We start from the raw sequence: 27,247 nt of genomic DNA, 5'->3' as shown, positions 1-27,247 counted from the left end.
ACTTGCAAAACAGCTAAACTCTATCTACATCGGAGTCACATGAGTTTTCTCAGATTGCGTCATTACTCTCCTGGGAGAGTCAGGTGGGTGTATCCAAAATAATTATTGTTTACAATGAGTTTCTACATTTCATAAAAAATAAAATCTTATTTTCTGTTTATGCAAAAAGTTTCAGTTACATGAAAAAGGTGGAGATAAACAGTGTTTAGGAATAACAGGATTAACTGGTTTCCTCAAAAGCATCTGCATCCTTAAATGTTTTTTGAAAAATAAAAAAGATGATGGGACTATTGTCTCCCAAATCCTTCATCTTCATATTCTCATCTTTTGAAAAGTCCCTGAATTATATATTGTGAGGTTTTGCATTTCAGCCATCAGCCCTGTCTAGACTCCAGTTGTAATATTATCTCCCTTTTTGAAATAGGTTCTCATATTTTTCCTCCATCACCTCCGTGGAGGATGAACATGATAGTATTTACCATTCCAAAGTGATCACCCTTTTATCTCTGCTCACAGCATTGGAAAGTGAATTGCTCATAGCTTCTAGCCTCTTGTGCACAGGGCAGGGCAGAAGACAGTTATGAAATCACCATCCACTCTGAAAAAAACACTCCACCAAAAACACCCACACCCTACATATAGTCTGACTACTTTGTACAGTAGTACCTTCTCAGATGTCACCTTTTCCATCAGACAAGGTATAGCTGTCTTGCAGCCTTACCAGCATTGTCCTTCCTTGCTCATCTGAGATGCCACATTAACTGACTCCTGGGTGCCTTTCCCTCCTTCCTGCCACTGCCGCCAGCTCGTGGCTCTGATTTCCCCACGACCATATGCTCTTTCTACTCTGCACCACCCACACACAAGAAACATTTGAGAACTGCCATAAAGAGCTCCTGAATGTTTTCAGGAGAAAATAAAAACAAAAATGGAGAGAGAGAGCAGGGAAAGACATGTCTTCAACTCACACCAGGGGAGCAAAGAACTGCCCTTGACTTCTTGCCTTCCCCCGGACCGGCAGGCAGCCCCGTGCACCGTCGCAGGGGAGGGAAGGACGTCAGCCAGCGCTGTCAGAGCTATAAGTGCAGGAGGTCTCTCCCCGTCCGCCCCAGGGGCAGCGCCAGCACCGGGGGATGAGTGGGCTGCAGCCACGCTGCCTCTGCAGCCCTGCCCTTGCCAGCCCGTAAGTGCAGACAGGCAGCTCACCGAGGCAAAGCAGCCCTGTCTCACTTCTCCCTTTGCACGTGTGAGCACCCCTGGTTTTGGAGAGCACATGGGGAGCTGCCTGGTGTGAAAGTTCACCGCAGCTGGTGAGAGAGGCTGCCTGCCGAGCCAGCCTTGATGGTATGTGATGCCTCAGCCAGCAGGTCCCCATCGAGACACCTACCTTTAGTTGTCTGCTGAAGCACTAAATATGCTATGGCCATTGGATACCCAGCACACACAAGCAACGGAGTAGTTTATATCACCAAGACCTAAGCAAACACTCAGAGCCCCTGGAGCATGAAACACGATCTGTGTGTCTAAACTCTTACCTAATGAAGGGTTCTAAACACTGCTGTCCCAAACTTAAAATGAATCCCCCATCTCACTTCCCTACCTTTCAGCCATCTAATGCTCTTACAGTGCCCCTTACCTCTTAGCATCTTGCTATTCATAACACTCCAAGGGATGTCAGAGGCATGAAAAAGTAAAGCAAAGTTGTGGCAAGGCACAAAATTGCACACAGATTTACCCAGTGGCATGGTCAACGCACGGCTCCAAGGACTATTGGGCCACTGCAGGCTTTCCAGGCTGGACTATTAGCAGAGCAGACAGCTCCTTCAGAGTCTGGGCAAGACCTAACATAAAGAATAAAATCAGAATGTTTAGATATTTATGACAGTCCAGATTGATGGAGGCTGATATTTCAGGTGCATTTTATGTTTTTCATAATATCTGGCTTCAGATGGGATCATCACAAGCAGAGACAACTTCCCACATGGAAGACAATTTCCACAGAGCAGCATATTTATCTGTTCTCATAATTTTTTTCCCTTCCCAAGGAACCAGATGCATCTATCTGTAATAAAATTTTGGCTGAGGAAAAAGAAAAATGTGTATTAAAATTGATTCCATATGTCATTATAATAAAGGATAAGGGAATGTATCTTTATAACAAGCTTGTGCAAGACACATGGAGACTTAGGCCTGCCTGAAAATGTCCACACACACGACTATAGGTGCATGGCAGCAGAAATATGTGTCCCGCTGCTCTCACCTTGCAGCACAGGTAAGAGCAGGCATCAAGGACAGTGCAGACACATGCACTCCCACACAGCTTTGCAAGCCAAGCAGAGTGCAGAATTCCAGAGTTGGAGTTGTTTTCCTTGGCACCAGTTAGCTGATGTATACATTGAAGTCTTCTGTAACAGAGCCCTCACCTTCATTTTCTAGGTCTGCTCCTATTTACTTGTGCTAGCTATTATGAAGCTGCTACAGGGATGCCTAGCTCTTTTGGAATTGCTTCTGCTATATTGTTTTAGTAATAAAGTTGCACTATCACTGTGTTATCTTCCAAAGTTCCAGCTCCTGCTACTTGCGGTATTAGAATAAAAATGCTTCTTTGTTAAATCTAGCAAGGAACTAATTTGTTTTAAATTCTTTAACATTGTATTTTACACTCCTGCCCTGAGCCATCTGGATGATAAGCAATAATATAGATGATTGCTTCAAGTATTAACAGTGGTGACCTTTGCTAAAACGCAGCACAGAGTAGAAAATTATAGTCAGGCTGCTTTGCTAATAGTAATAATCAGCCAGGAGGTCTCAGTGGGAAAGGGAAAACGTGAAGCTATATTGTCTAGTTGTTTGAAGAGGGAGGCAGGAGAGAAGCAGAAAGCAGGAGGAGGATTTGATGCATGTTTCACTTCTACCTCTGTATCCTGTGGTACTGTCATGTAAAATGTTACAGTGAGTTTAGTGAGACATTATGCCACAAGAGAGACACTTGGTCTGGCCCAGCACAACAATATTCTTACTTGGTATGGAGAGCTAAAGCACATTTCTAAAATGCTCTAAATGCTATAAATCCCAAATTGACAACTAGCTTCTGCAGTATTTATTTTCCTTGAATTGAACCTCTGAGGACTACACACCTTTACAAACCACTGGAGTGAAGATTATTTCAAGGGTTTGGATTTATGACAATGCTCAGCCAAGGGACTGAATAGTTAAATGATCTTCTCCCTCCGGGAATGATGGCCTTGGTTTGTGCAATGCGCAGTGTTCCCTCTTTTCTTCTTCTGATTTTAAACTCCATGCTGAGTGGTAGGTGGGGGAGATAATGCAAAGGAGAGAACAGCAGGTTTCCCTCCCATATCCAGCTACATTCACTCCACTTTGGGGTGAATGCTGTAACTCTATCTTAATCTCAGTCAGAGAACAGCCTGAAAAACACCAGAGAGTGAAGATTAATAAAATAGGAGCCCAATATGGCAGGCTGCTCAGGCAGAGTAGCTGCTCGGCTCCTTAGAGAACTTTGTAATTTACCATCTGGTTGTTCTCCAGTTCTCAGTCAGTTTCAAACACATGATTTCCCCAAGGAATATCACAGCAATTAATGGTGATTTTCTCAAGTGTGGATATTGCTACAGTGTTATCACTCATGGGTGAAGTCCTGAGTGCTAGCTGGAGCAGCAGTGACTTGGCTGAGCTCTATGCACTGGCCCTAAGCAGTAGGGTGAAAGCACAGCTTTGCTTCCCTGTGCATGGAGCCGTGGTAGCTCAAACACAGAATAATGTGAGACTACTTGGATTTTCAAACTATCTCCAGTGAATATTCTGGTGAAATACAGTAAAGAGGTAGATTAGGGGTTTTTTACTGAATTGTGAAAAAATCTCTCTTCTCCTGTTGAGAAGCTTTGGTTTTGTTGCTACCAGAGACATCATTGCTATAAATAGCTGTGCTAGAAACAGTGCCCAGGGCACTTGAGCCTCTTACCACTCGCAGCTAGAGCCATCTCACATTCTCGGTTTCTTCCCCTGGCTCATCCAATTCCCTGGCACACAGCTCTTCCTAACCCAGGAGATGGGGAGATTCTCCTCATGGCCATTCTCCTCTTCCACTCTAAACTGAAGGAGAAGCACCCCAATGACTAGTATGGAGTGTATCAGGTGGACCATCCAAGCTGATCCAAGCACAGCAACTTTGGGGAGAGCAAATATAACAGCACACTCAGCTGGTATGGATGCTCTGTGCTGCTGCAGTGGCTCTGAGGTACTTGGTAGCAGTGGAATCTCCTCAGCTGAACATTGTGGGTTGGATTTCCCAGATAAGAGTTTTTATTAATTCAGTCTTCCTAGTTTTTAGCAGGCAAAACATGAGACTTGATTTGAAGTGCTAATCCTGCTCTCCCCAGTATTAGTTTTCTTCTTTGATGGGATAGCTTAAACTGCACTTAGGGCCTTTGAGACTGGGGCAAATAAGTTGTGCTGGGCTCTAGCAAGAATTCACATGAACAGAGAAGGAATTTCATCTCTATCTCATCTGAGAAAACAAACAGTAAAGGGTGGTAATAAGAAGTTCCCAGTGGCTTCTTTTAAAATAATTTTATCATGAACAACATGAAATAACATCAAAAACTTGTTAGAAAAACCCACACAATCAACCTACATGTGCATTGACTAGAGACTTTCCTCTGATAACACAACAGTGGAAAAGCTATATTAGAAGGAATTAAGTACTCTAAAAGGTAAGATCCAAGGAAAAATTACTTCATTGCTATGCTTCTAATGAGTTCAGACAATGACTGTGGTTTTCCCCACATTGAAAAATGAGGCATTTTTCAAATGACTGGAAGAGCATCTGCTATCCTCTCCCTCCTCATTGTTGGAGTCATGAGGACACAGCATGGGAAGTGCAGGTGAGGATGAGCTGCAGTGCGGAGGAGCAGCCACCCCAAGGAGGGTCAGGGGAGAGACACCAAGCAGCCACACAGGATCACCCTCGCCAAGGTTGGCAATAAAGCCCAGAACCACCCCAGTACCTGCAAGGGCATATTCATGCAAAAATTGTCATTGAATCTTGGTGAGTAGATTCTGCTTTCCTTCCATCTGTTTGTTCTGTATTTACTGTACGGTGATGACTGAAATGTATTAGAATAAGTAAACAAACGACCAAGCCATATGGGTCCTTTGAATTATCTACAGGCTCATCAGGAATCACTCAACCATCTAGCTGAACACTGAGACCTCAAGGAGCCAGTGACACTTCTGCAGAGACAATTCCATCTCTCTCCCTCTCTCCTTTGGTTGCCCAGAGCCTAGAAGGAAGCCAGTTTATTTCTTTGGTGTTGGGGAATCTCATGCATCAGAGCCACAACTAATCACCACTGCAGAGCGGAGGGGGTACCAGACAGGCATGTACAGCACTAAGCAATGGAGAGCAGAACAGCTTTCTCATCTCCTTGTTTGCATAAAACCACTTTACCACAAAGCATCTGGCATGGCACAGAGGACAGCATGTCCCAGGTGATATGCCAGGTTCATGGTCAAATGGAGAGCTCATCCCCTCTCCTGCTTTTTACTGCCTTCAGACCTCACTTTCTGGACACTTTGGTCCTCATGACAGACAGTCAACACCTGCCAGGCACAGTGACAGTAAAACCCTCTGGATGAAACAGAACAAGCCCTTTTTGAAGTTAATCTTCAGTAAAAATGTATGAAATCCCAAGAGGGGGAGGGAGACAGGCAGCCTCCTGGGTCTGGTTGAAAGAGGCAGATGTGAACACCTCTAAGTGACATATTTGAATTTGGTTCCTTTCATTAACCAAAGCTCTTTGTTGCCTTTATACCTGCTTAGGAGACAACAGAAAGGAAGCATTGTTGTCAAGCCATTCTGTGCAGCAGGAATCCACATTAATCACTCCATACTGGCTGCGGACAATCTCAGACAAAAAGGGCACACCCCACTTTGAACTAGCATAATGGTTAGAAACCACTTGTTAATTAGCACAGATAACCTCAGATGACTGTGGCTGGCTAACACAAATTCGGTGAGTCCAAAAATGAAAAAATAAAAGAAAAATGTAATAAACAATTCAGAAGATTTCCTGAATGAGATATGATGCAGTGAATTCCAAACCCTCAACTCTCATCTATTCTCTTTCTGCTTACAGCTCACTGAAGCAAGTTAAACATTTTTTGCTCTCTTTGATGCATATGTAAACAGCTACACTCATTGAAGTGGCATGACATGATGACATGTATTGATGATGCTGGACATGCACAGCCCTATTTTATTTATCTATTACCATTATCAAGTGTCCTCAGAGACATACTGCCATATTGTAATGAAGTCCCCATCCTATCCAAGACACAACACTGTATATTTATACTGGTATGTAAATTCAGCATCGTAATCTTAGATTTACATACTTAAGAGTACGCTAACTACTCTTTACACAGTACTCCAGGACCTCACTTCTTTGAATAGAAGATTTGTTTCAAATATTTCATTTTATAAATTGTAGAGGTTATCGACTGTTTTGCTCTTCCCTCAGTCCTTATCCATTAATCCCACAGAAATATTTTTGGAAATGTGATCAAAAATCCGTATTTAATTTTCTCATTTTGAAATGTTTCCCTGTCACCATTCCTACTTCTAAACTCTTCAGTGGAATGGGTATATTACTGTTACCAGAAGGAATAAGACCTGAGAACACTGGGCCTTGGAGAGAGGCACCTAGTCAGTAGGATTTTTCCCCAGTGCCTGCAGGGCCTGTTCTAGCTCAAGCTATGGGAGAATATGCCCTCTTCCCAATTTAAATTAATCTGACTCCCAACATAACCCTGCAGGTAAGCTAAGCAAAGCTGTGGTTTTCGTTCAGCCTCAATACCTGTCTTCATCTCTGCGTGTTCCAGTTCATTGATAATAAAAGGTGTTGAGTCAAAAGACACTGCAGCTAGAGTCCTACTAAAAGCAGCAAAGAGAAAATGCACAGGTACTAGTTGCCCAAACTTCACTGCCAAATCCCTGAAGTTTTGGTGAATCATTAGTCACACCAGAGACAAGGAAGCATCTGAAAAATCCTGTCTCTTCAGATGTTTAGTTCTCCTGCTTTAGGTTCCAGAGAGAACTCACTGCATTAGGGGGGGAAAGTAGAGATGAAGATTCCTCTGGAAATAGATGTCTCTGCCATCTATTTTTTCTCCACAAAACACAAGGAGGATGGATGTATACTCAGAACTTCACTGCTTACCTTGAATCCATACATATATATAGCCCATAGTTAATGTCAGCTGTGTGATATAACTGGAAGGAATTTTATCCCTCATCCCTGCCCCTCTTCCATTCCCAAAACCCAAATACCCTGGCCACTCAATTTTCTAGAATAGGGTTCTTTCAATTGCTTTTTTTGTATAGCACAAATTAAGTATTGTCTGGGTCAGAAAATGGATGCCTAACTCTTTGGTCTTAATATAAGGCCCACATGAGGCAGCAAGGAGAGATAGGTCCTGACCAGACCCCATTCCTGACAAGTGTCACATTGGCTCTGCCATGCTCAGTCATCAGCTAAACATGAAAATGCAATGCACAAAGAGGTCTTTGAAAATGCTGCTTCAATGTCTTTGGAATTTATGGCTGTAAATCAGAATATTTCCTGATGGGACTGAAGGGTGAATTTCCCTATCTCCATTCCTTTTTACTCACTGAGGTCCACAATTGTTTACATTAAACTTAAACAACTTATATAAGAAGTAAAATTCCAAAGAGATGTACTCCCTTGCTTCCTCCATGTTGTTCATAAAGGATTGAAATGTCCTTTGGTAATACTATGTCCAAGTCATTTCCTCGATTTGAAATTGAACCAAACATTTACTGTATAGAAATTTATGGAACATAAATCAGAACTCTTTGAAAAGCTTTCTCTTCCATGATTAATAGACTCCTGAATTCAGAAATAAAGGTTTTTAAAACGCAGTCTGTTGGAGCTTGGCAAGAAGGCAATTACTTTTTTATTTCAAATCCTTTAACTTACAATATTTGTAATAGACCTTTGAAAGTTACAGGATGAGCCTTGAATTTTTCTCCCTGCGATTTTACAGGTGATACATGACATGTTCTACCCTCTTCATTTTAGAGAATATTTTTGCCCTAGAAAGGACTAAATTGATGCATAAGTGACTCAATCTCTGCTATATAAAACTGGTAATTTAACTTGTTCACTTTGTGGTGTATATTCCAAGCCATAGCAAAGCAGTGCTAAAACTAAATAACTTCTGCTTCTTATTCCTGTTCTCCCAACACAATTACTGCAGCCCAGTGAGGGGAAACTGGACTCAGGCTTTTTTGTATTTTACTTGAACCTCACTGAAATCGGTAGAGTGGCTCAGCCATCACTGGAGTTTCAGCTGGAAGAGGTAACAGCCTCTTAAGGCTGATAGACATCTAATAAGCAGACCTTCACTAGGCTATTGAAATAAAGAAATTACTCTGTGTGATGCTCCAGATCAATGACTTCAAGATCCCACTCTGAAAGAGCCATAAAAAAAGCAGAATTTTCTACAGAGCTGCCAAAGGATGAACTGGGGCATTTTTTATGGCAATTTAAAACCAACAAACAAACAACAAAAGAATAAGCAATCACAGATCATAGAAAAGGAGATGCACTAAAGAAAAAAACATAGCTTGCCACTATAGATTATATAATGCTTTAGAAAGAATTACGTATGAATAGAATGAAATACAATGAAATATAAACAAGGCCAAGCAATAGATTTCCAGTTTCAAAGCAAAATGCTGCTACACTACTTAAAGTCTTTATTGCAGATTACGGAAGTGCAAACTAAATCCAGTTCTCACCAAGAACTGTGATGGGAATTGATTTGGGAAAGAAAGATACTTTCCCTGAGACTTTAATGCAATTTTTTTCTTCTTTTGTAGAATGAAACAGCAGAAATGTTATTGGGTTAAGTCCATCTGAGCTTATAAATAACTACAATAAAATGGGGAAAAGAGAAGGAGACTGCTACTCAATGTAAAGCTGTTGCCATAAGGGTATATACTCATAAAGGACTTCTCTGGGAAGGACAAAGAAGGGTATGGATAGATCTAGTTGATAGGAGGGGCTTTCAGGAGGGATTTGAGTATCAAGCTTTGAGGAAAGTGTACTACACAGAAAGCTCTAAACTGTGTATAGAAGGACAGCATGAGAGACGAATATGAGGGTCTCCGCTTCCTGCAGGATTGTTCCATAAGCAGCAGAAGAGGCACTGGGGTGCACTGAAGAGCCCAGTCCCTACCTTGAGTGATGGGCCTGACTGACGCGGGAGGGCACTTCTGTTCATCATCCTTTCTTCCGCCAGAAGCTTGTGTTCTTTTCCAATTAACAGGACCACTGACTATGTAAAATCAAGGTCTTATATCAAAGTCAATACATCCCTCATCTTCTAAGGGTCAGTTTCATCAGATAGCACAGTTGAAAGGAATACTTTCACTCTGCATTGGTAACATCTGATACTTACAAAGATTTGGGGAAGGGGTGACGAAAGGGTACTTCAAAAAATATTGCTCTTGGCAGGACAAAAGAGGAAAAGTGTTCGAAGAGACTGGACACTTGTATAGTAGAATTCTCTGGAGAAGTGCCCCGTTTCAGGATCTCTCTTGCTAACTACTCACTTGCTTCTCAGTTACTACCTTTGCAGGTCACAGAGATGTACTCATGAAAAGATGGAAGCGGTAACAGAATGTTAAGAAATGAGGGCTCAGTGTATTGACTGTGTGGGAGTTCAACAGGCAGTTCCAAAATTGAGTCATTGTTTCCACCTTTGATAAAAGAGTAACTCAAAATCCATGAGCAACTTGTGAAACATTTCTGGGGGGAAAAAAACCCCGAAACATAGTGCCTTGAAGTTGCAAAGACAAAAAGAAAATTCTACTTGAAGAGAGAGGAGTTCACTCTCATTCCAGCGAAATATTTCCATTATGCTACTATTTTTCAAGCAAGAGAGTGAAGCAATTTTTGTAAGCCCTCTACACTGTATTTCTTTCTTACAGATGGATTAGGATCTTTGGCATCTAAAAGGTTGGTGCTATAATATCAAACAATTTTTATGCCTTACCTAAAACTAGGAAGGAAAGAGTAAGTCTTGAATGTCATTCCTCAAGCATTTTGCTCGGAATCTCATGAAAACACTGGTGCCCTTTTCAGGATGTGATATGGAGATCTTTCTCCTTCTTTGAATATGAAAAGTGCCTCAATTTAAGGAACAGAAGAAAGCTTGCTCTTTAAAGCAGGGAAAGACTTTATTTGAAGTATCGGCCCTCACTCTTAAAGAAGAAAGGGAGGCACTATAAGGAGACAGAGGACTTGAGAAAATTAGAAATGGAAGAGAAAGGCACATGGCACAGTCTTCTCCAAAGTTTCTACTGCAATGAATCTTATTTGGGCCACACAATAGTCCTAGGGATGAGTAAACACCATAGAGTAAAGAGGAATATTGTCTTCAAAATCTCTGATGCAGCAGCTACAAGAGGCCTCTTGGTTTAAGAAATTAAATGCCATGATAGAAAACTGTATCTTTCTTTTGTCTCTTCTTGGAAATGCTGAACAAATCACATAACCAGTATTTTCTAAGGTGATCAGAATTTGTTTCATCCTCATTTCCTGGGCACTTACCCCTGGGGCTGTTATATCCCAAGGTCTGAAGTGTTACGTGGTACTACAGTAAAATCTCAGGTTCCCAGCTCCTCAGACTGAACACAGTGTGTTAATGGAAAGACGCTTTTTGTACTTCATCCTCCCCTCTGTTCAAGTGGAGGAATACCGTCTTACCTCCCTGTAGCACCACAAAAGAGCAGTCAATACTTATGAATCATTCCTGATACACTAGTGAATCATACTACCAATAAGCCCATGAGAAAACATCAATCTGCAGAGCATGGGTGGAAGAGCTTTCAGTAAATAAGGCCAGGGTTTATACAATAAACAAGAAGGAAAAGATAAAATACTCAATAACTGAGCTCAGTGCAGAACACACAGCATGAGACAGAAACCCCATTAGAAGTATGTGATGATACAAACCAAAGATTGTCTCATAAATCAGACATGAGAGGAATTAAGGTGCATAAACAATCTTAATTCTGACATCTCCTAGTTTTGTGAGTGCCTACCATTTAGCAATGAATTAAAAAACAAAACAAAACACCTCACAAAAATAGTACTATTGAAGTTTAATCTAGCAGTTTATTTAAAGGGAAAGCTGTGCCAGAGGTATGGTATAGTCAAGAAAGGCTGGCTGGCCATCCTTCAAAGAGTCACAGTTAAAACTCTGGCTCAGGCATAGGTTTCTGTGTAACCTGAATTATCTAATTCATTTCCTAGTAGGAATAATGATATTTCCTCTGTATTTTTATTTTTATAATTTATAATTTATAATTAATTTTACTTCCTGGTACATGAGATCTGATAAGGAAGTGTTCCATTGGGAAAAAAAACACACAAAATGTAAATAAATAGTACTCATCACATCACTAACAACACTACAGTTTGTTTCGCACTTCTCATTTTCCTCTCTTACTGCTTCATGAAATTCTGTGACTACAAAAATATAACCCAGTACAGTAATGTAAAGCTAAAACAAGTACCTCAAGGAAGAAAACATCCTCTGCCTAAAGTTAAAGTTAATAATCAGGTAGAATTTACTATGCTACCAAAATAATTTAGATTATCAAGATTTCATACATGCCCTAATCTTAGCATTTGCTGTTCACATGAAGATTGGCTCATTAGATAAAACTCCTAATGAGAAAAGACTACATTTCCAAAACACTAGCTTGTTTTTCCTAGTGATTTTGTTCAATGAATACTGAGCTTCAGAGCTGCTCAGAGATTTAGTGTACAGCAGGAAAGAACCAGCCTGCTCCTATTTGAACCATATATGCCTCCTGCTGGCTCAACTGTCCAGCTCTTCTCATTTGGGTTGACAAACCAAATTCAGTTGGATAATATGCTGATTTTTTTGGAGGAAAAAAATTTGTGGGCCAAATTTTTTTTCATTTGAAGTAATAGATGGTTCCTTTAACTTTCAGGGGAAAAGTACATTTTAAATGGAAATATAACTCTTTTTCAGATTGAAAAGATATTTAATGCCAACTGAATTTGACTGGAGTTTTTTTACTGCTTTTGTGTTTTGCTGAGAAGACAATACTTCATTTTGGTTTGACCCACAAATTGCTTTTATTTTTGTCTTCCAGAGTTTGTCTTTGAACTGAAAGATCAGTAATTCTGACCTGCAGTTTTACCAAGATTTCATCTCTTTTCCAGTCTGTCCTTAGCCCAGGTTTTCCCATAGCATCTTGCTAACCCTGTGCAATTTCACACCTAATGTTTGACCCCTGTTTACAGTCTGACCCAAATACAGCATCCCCTAATCCAATCCATTCTCATTTTACTTTCCTAAAATTAAAAAAAAAATAATTAAAAAAAAAAAATTAAAAAATCTTATTTAGCGGAGTTTGCTTCTCTGGAAAAATATTCCCAGTACTTGTCAAGATATAACAGAATTTTTGTTACAATTTAAAAAAAAGGTAAGAGTTTTGTTTTTATGGTCATTAAAATACTCAGAAACAAAGTGAGTATTTCTGCCTTCTAAGTGGACCAGAGATGCCAAAGAAGGGCTCCCAATACAGTAGAAGAAACCCTGCTTCTGCCTACTCTGCACTAGTTCTCATTTAATGTTGGCACTGTAGTGTCCTGACCTCCACCTGTGTCATGGCTGATACCACGTTCAGACCTTTGCCTGGCCGAGGGACACTGACGTATCCAAATTTACTGCTTGACAGGTTGACATTTCAACCAATGTTTTCTGACCTTCTGCACTCCAGATACATATTGACTGTGACACAAGTGATTAATGACTACATTAATGGACATGAAAACCTCCTCCAAAGAGTCTGCGTATTCTCTCTACAAGCCTTTTTTCCTGTCCAGACCGCACAGTATTCTTAAACAAACCCTTTTCTGGGTCCATAAGCACCTGTAGGTCTCCTTTTAATTCTTTGTACAAACTGACCAGCAAGCTGACTGAATAACTAAGCAAACACAGAGAGGAACAGATTTAACTATTTCCTCTTTTTGAGCTACAATTTTTGACATATAACACTTTATTTCTTTGAAACTTTTTCAGCACCTGAGAGCATCCCCAATGTACTCATTTCCCCATCATCCAAATGCTCAATGGGAATTTACTACCCATATTAATAACAGGTAAGATCCACACAGTGTAGAGATCCACACAGCAGACAAGATGGTCATTGCTTAAAATAAACAGCCTTGGGACCACAAATATGATGCTCACTATCATATTGATAGAAAGTACCTTAGCTTTCTTGGCCTTCATATCTTGACCTTACACATGAAAAAACATACATCAGGAACTACCTTGCAGACAGCTTACATTAAATTTAGGTGGGCCCCTTGCTAGGGGTGTTAATGAGGAGCAGACAAGCAGGAATCGGAAACCCAGGAAGAAATGCGTGAGTGATGATGGGCAAGAGAAATTGCCAAGCACAGCCTGAACCTCTTTTGCTGTTGCATTAAATTGGCTTGTTTGGAAACTGCCAAGTAAGATCTAATGAGATCAGATTGCTTCATGTAGTATTGGAAATGTGCATGGCTAGTTTATTAATGCTCAGCCTGAGGGAGGGAGGTCCAGTCTACAGAGAGGAAGCCACCTGTTTTCATAGATTAGAGCAGGCTTAGCAAGGCAGGAAACTTAAGCAATCAAAAGCAGAAATTAAATTATTTAAAACTCTTGTTAAGCTGTGAAAGATAAAATAAGATCCTGCTAAAAAGGAATTCACAGTTGCATGGTGAGGTAGTAAAAGTTTTATTTTCTAATTTGTTTTAAGACAAGCCTAGATTTTGGGGGGATTGAGATTCCTCCTCTTTTCCTTCCCATGAGAAATCCAGTCATACACATTTCTTCAAACAGCAATCTTGCTGTTTGTTATAAATCATTCTCAGCAGACAACTGTGCAGAAGGATTCCAAGGGGAAAAAAGTGACAACTGCAGCCTGTAAAAGGGTATTTATTGCTATTTTGTGGGTTTTTTTTGTTTTGACAAAGTACACTTAGTTTGTCAAATTGAGCTCCATCAGAATGAGAAATGGAAATGATATAATTGGCTTCACAGCACAACATGCATTCCCCACAAGATGGACTCTAGGAAAGAGTCTGGGCTAAAACCTTGACCAGGCTGTTGTCTTTGAGACCCCCCCCAGTTGGAGGGTTAAAGATTTCTGTGCAAATCTGACAGCACAACTTGTATCTTTCTGCACCTAAGGCACACCAGAAATCTTGTTGTTACTCAGATAATGCACATTTCCCTTGTTACAAAACATGCAGTCATCATAAGATATTAAACTCTTAGAGAGCATCCAAAGGAGGGCAACAAAGATGGTGAAGGGCCTTGAGGGGAATCCGTATGGGGAGCAGCTGAGGGCACTTAGTTTGTTCAGCCTGGAGGAGATTAATGTGAGATCTCATTGCAGTTACAACTTCCTTGTGAGGGGAAGAGGAGGTGCAGGCACTGATCTCTTCTCTGTGGTGACCAGTGACAAAACCCAAGAGAGTGGCCTGAAGCTGTGTCAGGGATGGTTTAAGTTGGATATTAGAAAAAGGTTTTTCCCCCATAGGGTCTTTGGGCACTGGAACAGGCTCCCCTGGGAAGCGGTCACAGCACCAAGCCTGAGAGAGCTGAAGAAGCCTTTCGATACTCTCAGGCACATGGTGTGACTCTTGGGAGTATTCCTGTGCAGGTCAGGAGTTGGACTTGTTGATCCTTGTGAGTTCCTTCCAACTTGACATATTCAATGATTCATTTGTGCTTAATCTCTCAAAAACCTGCTGCACACCGACTCCAGCCTCTCAATGCACTTCAGCAGATGTGACAGTGATTGCAAGGGCTCATGTTTTTTCCTGCTGCAACATCTTAAAGTCATTCCCAGGTCTGTAATACAACATCATAAATATGAGGTTCCTGTCTGTCTTTAATGACTCTTTGCAAAACAGCCTCAGTTTATGTGCTGTTTTGTTTCTTTTTCAATCATTGCATTCCCAGCTTGCGCCCTGGAACATGCTGGGTATTTCTTTCTCACAAACCCTTGCAGGAAGAAGAGATCTGCAGGCCAAACTCTTGTCATTTGTAGAATTTTCTGTCTCTTCTTCAGCCCAGATATTCATGAAAGGGGAAGCTATTAACTTGCAACTGTTAGATCTGTGCTTAGTATATACAAAGGATTAACAGCCAGGTGACTTTCTCCTTGCTGGATTAGCTCTGAAAGGTTAACAAGAGCAAAATGCAGCCTGCATGTATTAATCTTCATTGATGCCACCCGCAAAAGCATGAAATGCATAGAAGACCAGATATGTTCAGTGAGATACTTGCATAGGGAGAAGATTTTGCTCTAGGTTTGTTCTTGTTAGTTGTTGATTGTTGGAGGGAGTGTTTTGTTTTGTTTTGTTTTGTTTTGTGGTGGTTTTTTGGTGGTTTTTTTCCCCCCAGGAATTACAATAGTCATATTTTGCCTTGACTTTTGGTTGCACATGAAAGTCAGTTGTTCACCTCAAGAAATATTCATATTTCTACCAAAAGTTAGGACTACGTTGCTCATTTTACAGTCTTCTTTTTTTTTAAAGTTATTCTCATGGTTCTAAATCTGAGAGGACTGCAGTTTTTGATTCCCACCAATCAACTTATTTATCACATTGTGGTTTAGTGTAATGGAGTGGATAACATAAACAAGTTCCTCATGTGCACAACTAAGATTCACAGTCACAACATGCTCTGAAGTGTAATACAAGATTAATTTACTGCTTTATTCTTCTTAGTCTTATAATAATACGTAGAAGGAAATAGCGGCACAGGTCAATTTAGTTAACTGCTTTGAGTCAAACCTATGATGTCGATCCATCCTGTTTAAATTGGGTTCAGTAATGACATTTACATTGCACTGCCTCAGAAATGGCACTGCCAAAAGATGTTCAGGAAAAACATCAGCACCTTGTGCCCGAATAAAAAGAAGGGATGATCCAGAGACAGCTCCTACACTGGGGAAGGTCCCCTGTAGAAATGATCTAAAGCTTTGCTGGAAAGCAGTGAGACCTGCCAGGCTAAACAATGTGTTGTGAAATCTCTGTGAGATACTCCTTCCTGCACTATTCACTTTTAGTATGTTAGTTTATTATTATATAATAATTTATTATTTTTAAAGCAACTTTAATAATTTTTTTACCATATAACAATTTGTTTCAAAAATAGTTGATGTTATTCAAAACAGCAGTCTGTACTGAGAAAATGATGCTTCAGCAAGAATTTTGGTGCAACCCTCAGCGTCCTGCATACAAATTCTGGAGCACAAAAAGTATTTCACAACTTTTCACACATCCACCCTTTTGCTTTTTGTTGTTTTGTCAGGGGTTTTTTCTTATTTTCATTGTCTTTCTCAATCACCTCTAGGAACAATGACTTGGGTCAGCTAGCTAAATAGGTCAACTTGCTGGAGGACCCTAGAAACTACAAAGCTGTCTGTATATCCCAGGCAATAGGTCACAAAGTCAGAGCAAACAGCTGTAGCTTGATAAAAATCTGGCCCTGGAAATGAAAATCAAGTGAACAAGCAGAATGAGGATGTGCATAAACCCAAAAATGCAAATAACCAATTTTGCACAAAAAACCAAGAGGGATACAGAATAGCTAAAGAAGGTCCAATTAAAAGACTCATGCTCCTGAGGGAAAAGAAATAATTTTGGAAATGGAGGTGGACTTTGGAGAAATATGTCTTGACTTACACAGTTAATACAGAGTAAGTAGCAAGAACCAGTATGGAGCATGTAGTATAAACAGCATATAAAAATACCACATAAACAGGAGGTTTTTTGCTCAATCCAAAGAAGGCTTTTTTCTTATTTTTTCTTTTTTCCCCAAAGTCAAGTGAAGGCTCAGTTACAAGGGGTCTCTATACAAACTATACAGACATATGAACCATGCTTGCTGGAATTTTTATCACCCCCATCTGCTGACAAAGAAACCATACTTCAAGAGTTTGCACCCTCTGAGTACACTGGCCTGTGTTGCAGTTTCCCAAGGCGATGGAAAAATAATGAAGCAAGGAAAACTGAGGCCTGACATAGAAGGTAGTCAACATGAAGGCATCAAAAAAGCTGCAAAAAGACAAAAGATTTCATATTAAAAGAGAACCCCAAGCTTGCTTGTGCTTCCCAAGGTCAAAAAGCTTCACCTCCTCACTCCTCTCTGCATGAATAACTTATTCCACTCATCCAGGCAAATAATTTCCATGGGAAGAAACTAGGAACAAGAGACAGAGCCTCCTCGAAATTCTGTTTCTTGCTTCCCTACTGACTGGTCACTAAATGCAGAAATGGCTCAGTATGAGTAGCGGTATGGCTGGAAGTTTGTGCCTCTCTTGAAACCAGCCCAGCACCATGGCTTCCCAAATCAGACACCCAGAAAATAAGGCAAACTAGATTGTCAACTAAGGAGAAAAACAGAAGTTTAATTACAGTTCTTTTACCCTTTTGGATGGTAGGGCAACAGAGAAAAAAAAAAAAAAACAAGAAAAGCGAGTTTATCCAGACAGTCTTTGTTGCAATTTTTTTTTTCAATCTTTGTAAAACATTACATCATAAAATAAAGACAATAGCAGCAAAACTTTTCAAGATGGTACAAGCACATTCTGCTCTGTACCGTGGTAATGACATTTAGGAAATTGTACTTTTTCTGAGAATTCCTTTCTAAAGCACCATTAAATCTTACAGAGAGAGTGAAAGAGGGACAGAGACAAGAAAGTAGATAGAACATCCTTGCAATTGGATTTGCTGATTGCTTATAGTATCATTTGATCAGGAAGAATAGTTGAACAGCATCCCAAGAAAATGTTTCCCTAAATTTTGAGAAAGTTCTTATTCAAACACAAAGCTGAAAATTACTAATAATGGCTTGTCAGTCCTATCGAAGGTCCAAATCAAATTCTATTAGAACTTGGAAAAAAATCAGTCTAAAACTACATTGAAACACTGTCCTGAATAAATTTAAATTGTTGGGAAGCTGAGATCTAGACATAACCCCTGCCTTTTTCTAATTATAGCTAATACATGACTCCAGGATCTGAGAAACTGCTAAATGGTAGGCTGAAAGCTGTTATGTTTGGCTTACATCTCACAGTAGATATCATAAGCCCTACTCTTTAAGCACCCAGCTCTCACAGGAAAAAAAGACTGTGAAGGTAGAATATATTTGGGAGACAAAAGTATTCTCTCTCACATGCCAAGTATCACCTGCCTGTGGTTTGCTCTCAAGATCAGCCACAGAAAGCAGATCCTATTTGCCTCAAAAAGCCACATGCTATAGAAATGTCCACTTTCCCCCAAAAGCAGCAGCACTGGTATTTCCTGGTGATAAGACTTAGCTCCTATGTGACCTGTAACCAGAGACGAGGGAGCACAACGAGTTCACATCTACCTGAACGGAGCAGGGAGGCATCACCAGTAAATCTGTGTGCAGGATCCAGTTACTTGTGCCCTGCGAACGCTGGGCATGCGCACGTTTGCACGGGACCTTTCTTCAGCTGATTCCTGAACTCAGCAGCGTTGTGGATAAGTCCTGCCTTCTGAGTGACCTTCCCAACCCACCATGATCCAGCTCACAGATCACGTGCTGGTTACATCAGGACACCCCAAATTAGCTCTCACAACTGCAGCAATGGTATTAAAGAGAGTAACTGCTACTGGTAGTAAAGGAGATGGGGACCTTGGGAAAACTTTGGCAACCTAAAGGAATTTTCAGATCTACACTTTTTTGCTGATATATTTCAGGCAACCAGTTTCATACATTAATCTACAAGCCTTTACTTGAGTTCCACAGATTTGTGTTGATTTACCTTTTGTTTTCATTGATATTTAAATGCCTAGGGAACTGTTTCTGAAGCTGAGCTAATTTGTATTTAGCATTGATATAATGCCATTCCAGTAAGTATAAATGGCAATGTAGAGATGAGTTAAAACAGCAGGACTTTGCTATAAAAAGCTTAAAAATAACAAGCCACCTCCACTTTACTGCACAGACTTGATGGGAGCAGATTTTGGCCTTAGATAGACAAACATAGTTCAGAACAAGCAAATGTACAGGGAGGACTGAAGCAGTTCCCAGTTAGCTTTAATTTATATCTGTTTAGTAGAAGACTTCTTGTTCTACGTTAGTACACAACATAACAGTTGGTCTTTGCCTGTAATTTACTTCTAGTGGACGATGGAAAAAGTGAGAGTAGCAGACATCATGCAATCTGACAACACAAATAAACCCCTGAGAAAATGAAAGCTGGCAAACAAACAGCCCATGTACAGCATAAACACAAATTCTTCAGGAAAATGCAGGGTTTTTTAAGGACAGAGGTTTTAACAGTCTGAACTCACAGACATAGACTTTCATTTATTATGGGTTAGAGAATCTTGTAGAAAGTCTCTGGCATAGTCCATTAATGCTTTGGAAGAAGCAGACTTGTACTAGAGACATCATAAAGCCAAACAGCAGAAGCTCAGATGATTTATAATGTCAAAGCAACAACCAAAATCAGATTTTATGAATATAAATCACTGGTGTTTTTTAAATTTTATTTGCTATTACTTCTAATAAGATTTATTAGAAATAATGTTCCCTATTAAAGGGTAATGTAATTCACAGACTGCCACATGGATGAAGTTACACGTCTTTTCGAAACCACTCATGCAATATCTGCACAAGTTCAGTGATGGTTAATGGTTCAGGAGGATCACCAAAGTGGCTTAGCAGAATTCTCCTGCACAAGGCAGTGGACAGTGGGACTGTAGAGCTGAAAGCTGCAGGAAAACAGAAGCTGAGTTGTCCTCTGTGTGTGAGGGCTGTGGCTACAGAAAAACACGTTTCCTTTGTTCTTTCAGGTTTCTTTCAGTTCCCATGTCAAGTCATGTTGTGCTCAGGGCACGATCTGAGTGCTAAAGTTGGTACCCACACTTTTGTTTGACTTCTTATTTTGAGGCTGCTTTGAAAAGCCCTAATTTAGAGCAAGGAGTTTTGGATATGGTTCAGACTACTTTTGCTAAAACTTTCTATAATGGTGGAACAGCCTCACTAGAAATAGCAAATAAGTTTTTTATAGGTATTACTAAATGCCAGAAGATGAGAATTTTAGCCATAAAATTCTTGATGTCTGAGCTGAGATTCTCTCCCCAAATGTTGCATATAATTAAAACAAAGGGATTTCCTTTACCAGGGGAAAAGCAATTTAGCTCATTAAAATGTCATTTTAGGTGTCAGACATTTCTGTCTGGCCCCCCATGCAATACACCATTTGCACTTCCCATATTATATTAAAAATTATGCATATTGAGGTATTTAATAGGCAATCATATTATAGAAGAAAGTATTTACTCTGGTAGCAGCCTGGCAGCTTTCTCAGCAAGTTTCAGAAATTGAGATGAATGAAAGAGAGCATTTTGCTTTCATACAAAAGGTCATCAAATGCTCTGCTCAGTATCTCACTGAGAGTTTATTCAGTATCACCCTTTGTCCCTGAACTATTATATCCCAAACCAGGAGGTGCTGAAGCTGATAAAATGTCAGCCAGGGGCTCCTGCATGGCATGACAAGCAGACAGTAGAATGAGACACACATGCACCATCAGCTAGAATCTGGACAGGAAACAGGCTGAGAACTCAGAAAATTTAGATTAAAACTATGACAAGATTTCATTGACCTTCTATCCCACCAGAGCAAACAGTTCTGATTTTGCCCACCAAACTTTGCCTCCTCAATCATTTGTCCACACTGACTTGTTTTCCATGATTTGCCCGCTGTCCAACTCCCTGCTCACAGAGACAAGTCCTACAAGACAGGGTTCACTTTCCCTGATCCTAACCAGCAGAAATGCCCTGGCTATGACTAAGTCCTATACTTCACATATAGAAAATGCATCTCCATATCATTACATCTGTCTGTGTGACTATGCAGAACTTTTCCATTGCAGGCAAGCATTTCTCATGAGAAGAACTCAGTTGAAGGAACAGGTAACACTGCGTGCATGATATTGGTCTTGGCATTTGGTAACCAAGGAGAACTGTTAGCACTGTTGCATGCTTTCAGAATCAGATGGGATGCTTTTGGGTGCCTGATCCTTCATAGATACAAAGCACAGGATGGTGTAACGAGGTGATACTTTAATTCTCAGAACCCAAATCACATGTCTGAGCACTTCTGAATCTTTTCTGGAATTAAAAGCCAAACCTAAACTCTAGATTTCAATCCTAACCTCCCACCACCACAATAAAACCCCAGATCTGAACATAAAACCTTAGTGCATCCAGGTATTCTTTATTCATCCTGGCACTACAGAATTAGCAAATGATGCTCTGTGCTTCTACATGAGACTTCAGAACATTTGCTCATATTTGACACTCAGGGCCTGCCCAAAACCAGGAGCAATAGGAAGGCTGAAGAACTGTGATGCTTGAACAGACCTGCATCTTGATGGTATCTGCCTGTGGCTTGAGGAGGATGGGATCTGAGGGTGGCCACAAGTTGCCATTTGCATGTTTATGAAGCTGAGCACAGGGCTGCCTGGCATAAAAGTCTCCAGAAGCCATGGCAGCTCTTGAGTCTGATGAAAGCTCCCCTGGAGACTGGGCTTACTGCCCTCCCCCTGGTAAGATAAAGCCAGGGCACAGCCCTGCACCTTAAGAGATTCATTGGGGAACTAACCAGAATTCAATTTCTGTTGGATCTGACTGAGTTAGAGCAATCCCGAACTTTTCAAACATTGCTTTTTCATCCTTAATTTTCAAACAGATAATGAAATTAGAAAGACAATTTGACATTTCAAGAGAAGTGAACCAGCAGACAGAACATACTACGAACTTTCCTCCTCTGCACTAGTGGCATTCAGCTTACTCCTGCAAATCTTGCAGTCATTAAATATGCAAATAGGCATAATCAAAATTTGCATTTGTATAGCCATGCTTCCATTCATAGCCATGGCAATCATGTATTGTGGTGACCAGTTTGATTTTGAGTTGGCTCATTGTGCATAAAGTCTCAGAAACTATCACAGAATGACACATGCATTTTGGGGGGCATGCAATTCCAAAAATCCATGTCTGTATGATCTGCAAGTGTCCGCATGTTTGACTAGCTTGCAAGAGTCAGTATGTCTCTGAGATCAATATCCATGCTCACCTTACCTATAAGCCTACAGTTTGAATTGTAGGAATATTTAGGATTTTGTGAAAGCACAGAGAAAGCATTGCTGGCACAATCATGTGTATCTCATTTCCAGCATGCAAAATCTTCTATCTGAAATGGCACACACAGTAGCCCACAGGCTGAGGCTATAAAAAATTTAGTATGTTTTGCAATTCCCATTAATTATTTTGCAGCCTTTTCTTTGAATATTTACTGTGAAGTCTAGAGACAATTCTGTTTCTTATATCCATATGTCCAGACAGCACAAAAGATTTTTAAAAAATGCCCACAGTTTGGATATATTTCACTTTACTCTAGAAATGCAGAGAGCTCATATTTAGTTTTTATCAGGAAAAGAGATAGCAACTGTCAAACAAAGAGAGTACCTGAAAGGAAATAAAACAAATAATTCAAAGTACTTGTTTAAAAAGTTACAAAATATGATAGCATTAATGGCACTTAAAGCTATAAGCACTTAAAAGTTTACCACCATATATTTCTTAACTTCTTTTCCTAAATTTCCTTTTTCTTTTCTTTTTTTTTTTTTTCTGAGATTATGACAGCAGCTTATGTCTACACCCAAACCCAGAAAAAGGGGCAGAGAACCCTGAGATTCTATGGTAGCCCTGGCCCTCATTTGATTTGTGTATATGCTCTTATGCCTAAAATTCAGGTTCAGCTACAGAGAACAGCAGTTTGCCAACACACAAAAGCTGTAGCTTCCCTTCTGTATTCATAGTCTTACAGCATTAAAATTGAAGGGTTTTTTTCAGTGGTAGAAAGTGTGACTGAGGAATTCTTTAAAAAAACCACTTGGCCCACTGTTTTATACACTTAGCCAAATATTAAATTGATGTTTCTCTTCTTTTAAACAATATAGTATGAGATGTTGCATTTTCTTCATATGCACTTCCTTGTGAGAAAAAAATCCATTTTTCTTTTTTTTTTTTTGTCACTGCTTAAGATAAATACCCATGGAGTTTTTTCTTTTCTTTTCTTTTCTTTTTTTTTTTTTAATGAAAAGAGTAATCCAACCCTTACATACACCTGTGTTGATTTTTCAAACCAGCACCCAGCTGGTGGTTGTGTCCATAGACATTCTTTTGGAGTTTAGAAAGGTAATGCATCTGACTCAAAAAAAAAGGAAAAAGAAACTAGCTTGGATCACGTGCCAAAACGTAAACTAAGCCTTACTGAAAGTTTTTAGTTCACTTCAATCATTTCTCCTTTTTTTAATCACCAGGGGAAGGCTTTATGGATGCATAATCCCCTACAGAGATACACTCTTTTTCATCCGTTTCACAGGCTTTTCTTACATAGCTGCCCTTTGTCTAATATGCCACGGCAGGAGCACTCTGGTGATATTGCCATGGTTCAATTCCTTCCCTTGTATCTTGCCCTGGTAATCTTATACAGGCTGAAATTTCCATGTGCGTAGCTTTCTGTTGCCATTCTGCAGTGCTGTGTTCCTGGTTTGTTTTGGCAGAGCAAGCTTGAGTCTTTATGGCACAGTGAAATATTCCTCGATGCTATATAATTGAGATTGAATAAGGAGTCTGTATAAGGCACGTGTCTCAATATATATATACATATAAAACCACTAACATTGTTAATTCAAGTCAAGCATCTTTTATATTTAATTTTTGTCTTCAAGTAACGCTTTGTTTTCTTGTTCCCTTTCTTTGGTTTCATTGGGAATCATTCCATTTTCCAGGTCTGAGTGCTGCTGGATACAGTTGGTCAGGACTGCAGTGCTAGAAGAGATCTCAGAATTACACATCTTCTCTGTCTCCTCTTCCTTTTTTTCTTCATCCAAAGAACAGTTTCTGAAGGTCTCATAAATTTTACGCACATCCTCAGGGATGGTCTTTTTGAGGTCTTTGTTTTTCCTTTTGGTCATCTTAGCGGATGATCCAAACTTGTTAATGATGTTGTCCTCGGATGCCCCCTGCCCGTGCTTGTTAAGCTGATCTGGCCCTTTAAGGCGCAGGTTGTTAGGCCTGTTGTTGATGCTTTCCTGAGAGGAGGCCTTGAAGCGCCCTGTTTCCAAGGTAGCAAAGACAGAACGCTTCTCTGGAGAGAGCATGTCTAAGGAGTGGGCTCGCTGGTCCAGGCCAAGGCGTCTGCGCTCCATGCTCCGGATGGTGGCTGCCCGTTGAAGTTTGTCATGGATCTCCACACTGAGCCTCCTCCGTGTCTCTCTGAACTCAGCCGTCACATTTGCTTTCCACTCCGCTGCGTGGGCTTTTATTTCTCCAACCTTTACAGAAGAAGAAAGAGAAATTAATTTTTAAAAATTAAAAAAAAAAAAAAGAAAAAGCAAAATGAAGCTACAGTCTTTCCTTTAGAATAGCAGCATAAACACTTTTTTCTCTGGCACAAAATCAGAGAGTGGTCCCATATCCACTGCATCCATCTCTAAACACACCATCTCCATCCATCTCTAAACACACCAATTAGTGACTAGCTGATGGCTTATGGGGCATATAACTTGTCTGCCCGTGTCACACTTTGCCACCCCATGCGTTTTATAGCTGTGTTACATGATGAGAGTTGTTCATGCTAATCCCTCCTTGGTAAAGAACAAAATTCCTGATTCGTAAGGTCAGCAGTAGATGGTCTGGAGTGGGCAAAATTAATCACATATAATTAAACCAATATGCTTCGGAACAGCACAACAACCAATGCAGCAGTACAGTAATGTATCTTCCCATATTGATTATGGATGGAGCTGTCCAGTCCCACCGAAGGTCCTGTTCAGGGCCACAGAGTCACAGAGCACTTATTGTTGGAAATGCCCATTAGATAATTTCAACTGGCCCTCTGACTGAGCCAGTCTAGAGTTCTCAGGGGCAAATGTAGCTGTCTTTAATGGAGGTTTCCATTGCACAACTGTCCAAATACCACTCAAGTCACCTGGAGGAGTTTTCAAAACACATTCTGAGAAATTACTAATCATTACCTCTTCTTGTGTCTTCTTGGACAGGACTCTTAACCAGTCTCCAATCATACTCAGGACAGCAGCAAAGTAAGCAAGGCCGACAAGAATCCAGAACCACACTAAGGGTTTGTACCACTCTCGGTAATGTATGTCAGCATTTCCTCCTGAAATAAGCATATACTTATGCTTAGGAATCATAAGATGCCAAAATTATGACAAAATATCTGCAATTCTGAGAAATGCCTGAAAGTATTTAACTCTTGACAACATCACTGTAGTTCTGATAATAGACAAGAAGCCTGTCAGATGGGAGGAACACAGTCTGTTCTTAATTTAAAACTCTTCAAAATTACCTATTTTTCTACTTCAATGTGACCTACCAGAGCATCTAGTAAACACTTTTCTTTATACTACTCATACTCTGAAGCAAGTCTGAAATTCCCGCTTTGATAGTACTTGCAACAGCACAAACACACATCCAAGAAAAAGGTTATATACAGCTAATCTTCCTTATACTGAAGTGCCTGCAGCCTGGTAGTTGAGAAACATTACAGATCAACCCCTTTAGGTTATAGAATTTCTAGACTTTTTGGTTTTAGCTACAGGATTAAGAGACCTATGTGCAGAAGAAAGATATGTAGCTTTGTCTTCCCTTTTGTCTACCCTTCCAAATCAGGATATCTGACTGAAAGCCAACCATGCATCAGCCCTGAAAATAAGGATATACAGTATACAGTCTGCTTGGGTATCATTTAGAGGGGTGCATTCTCTGGCCAGTGAATTGAGAGGAGATATGGATCAAAGCAAGCAACAAAGATCCTGTATGTTCTTCATGCAAGTCTCAGGATGAGCTGGCAAAACAAGAATGAGACATTTGGCAAATTTAATGGACTACAAAGAGCCTAAAATAAGTGCAGTAGCAGCCAAACTGCTGCCTACCACAGAATAAAATAAACTTTTCCAAAAGACCACCACAGCCTCACTTTTGAGACTCTCAGTCCTATCACAGTGCTATGTGCACTGCAAGAATGAGAGTCAGTGATAGCAGGCACAGCCTTGAGTGGAAGAGAGTCAGCAGCAAAGAGTCTGCACGGCCCCATGGGCACCACTGTATTCCTCAGTGCAGGTGAACAAACACCACCTTGGTGGTACTTGTGTAAATCTCTGCCTGCACAGCCAGCCTACCAGGAGACTCAGGCAGAGGACTGCATATTTCCTGGACTCCAGGCCTGCTTAGACAACAGCTAGATACCTACTGATACCTCTGCATGACTGCAGAGAGATTCTAGGATTTTCCCCTGTTAAAATCACCATACAACACAGTTTGGCATTTTACCCTTTCCTTTTTGCAATCTGAGACATTTCCATGACTCTTTAATTTTATCAAAACTCAATATAAATGTAGGTATGGTGTTTGAACATCCCCATGGAAGGTCAGACATTTGAGAATTGGCAGGGACCCAAATATTGGTTTTGATGTTAATCTCTCTCCATATACTGCCTGAATCACACTCTTTTCTTCCAGTCTTTAAGAGTGTGAAACAATGGGAGGCGGTAACTGCTGTTGCCATGGTACAAGCCTCTTCTGATCATACGTGTCCCTGAGGAAGCTTACTAGGAAACAGATTGTCTAGGTCTATCTTAGAGTAATGAGGTGACCGAGAAAGCATGAGACCACTTTTTTCAGCCTATCAGATATTCTGTTTTTTTCAGGCTTCATCTACAATTATATTTCTGATAGTAGTACAAAAACTTACTATTTTACCAAGAGCTGGGAAATGTTCTAGGTGGAATAAACCGGCATAGCTCCATTGATGTTATTTTACCCATTACAATGTAGTATTTTTGATTTGATGTTGAAGGGACAGAGATACTGAGAGATTAAAGTGACAGAAAATAAAAGGGACAGAAAATCTCTCTCAAAGCCAACAATAAAACCCAAATCTCCTGGTGATCACCTGCCTTAAACTCTTATCATGAAATCACCTCTGAAGTTTTCTTATCCAGGGTCTTCCATTTGATTTTTGAAAA

General features: G+C 40.3%; 1 protein-coding gene across 4 annotated transcripts in view; it reads right to left on the bottom strand.

Annotated features, from left to right (window-relative positions):
- Positions 1-16,242: 16,242 nt before the first annotated feature.
- KCNK10 (potassium two pore domain channel subfamily K member 10) overlaps positions 16,243-27,247 on the bottom strand; it is a 64,607-nt gene continuing 53,602 nt past the window's right edge. For all 4 annotated transcript variants that reach the window (XM_027638143.1, XM_027638145.1, XM_027638146.1 and 1 more), the window contains 2 exons: positions 25,238-25,380; positions 16,243-24,535 (listed from right to left, as the gene is read on the bottom strand). In XM_027638143.1, coding sequence (XP_027493944.1) covers positions 23,912-24,535; positions 25,238-25,380 — 767 coding nt within the window. In that variant the 3' untranslated portion in view covers positions 16,243-23,911. The remainder of the gene's footprint in view (positions 24,536-25,237; positions 25,381-27,247) is intronic.

The sequence above is a fragment of the Corapipo altera genome, unplaced genomic scaffold, assembly GCF_003945725.1.
Source record: "Corapipo altera isolate COAL_440 unplaced genomic scaffold, ASM394572v1 23, whole genome shotgun sequence".
In the NCBI taxonomy this organism is placed as follows: domain Eukaryota; kingdom Metazoa; phylum Chordata; class Aves; order Passeriformes; family Pipridae; genus Corapipo; species Corapipo altera.
This window is presented reverse-complemented; position numbering and strand designations above follow the sequence as displayed.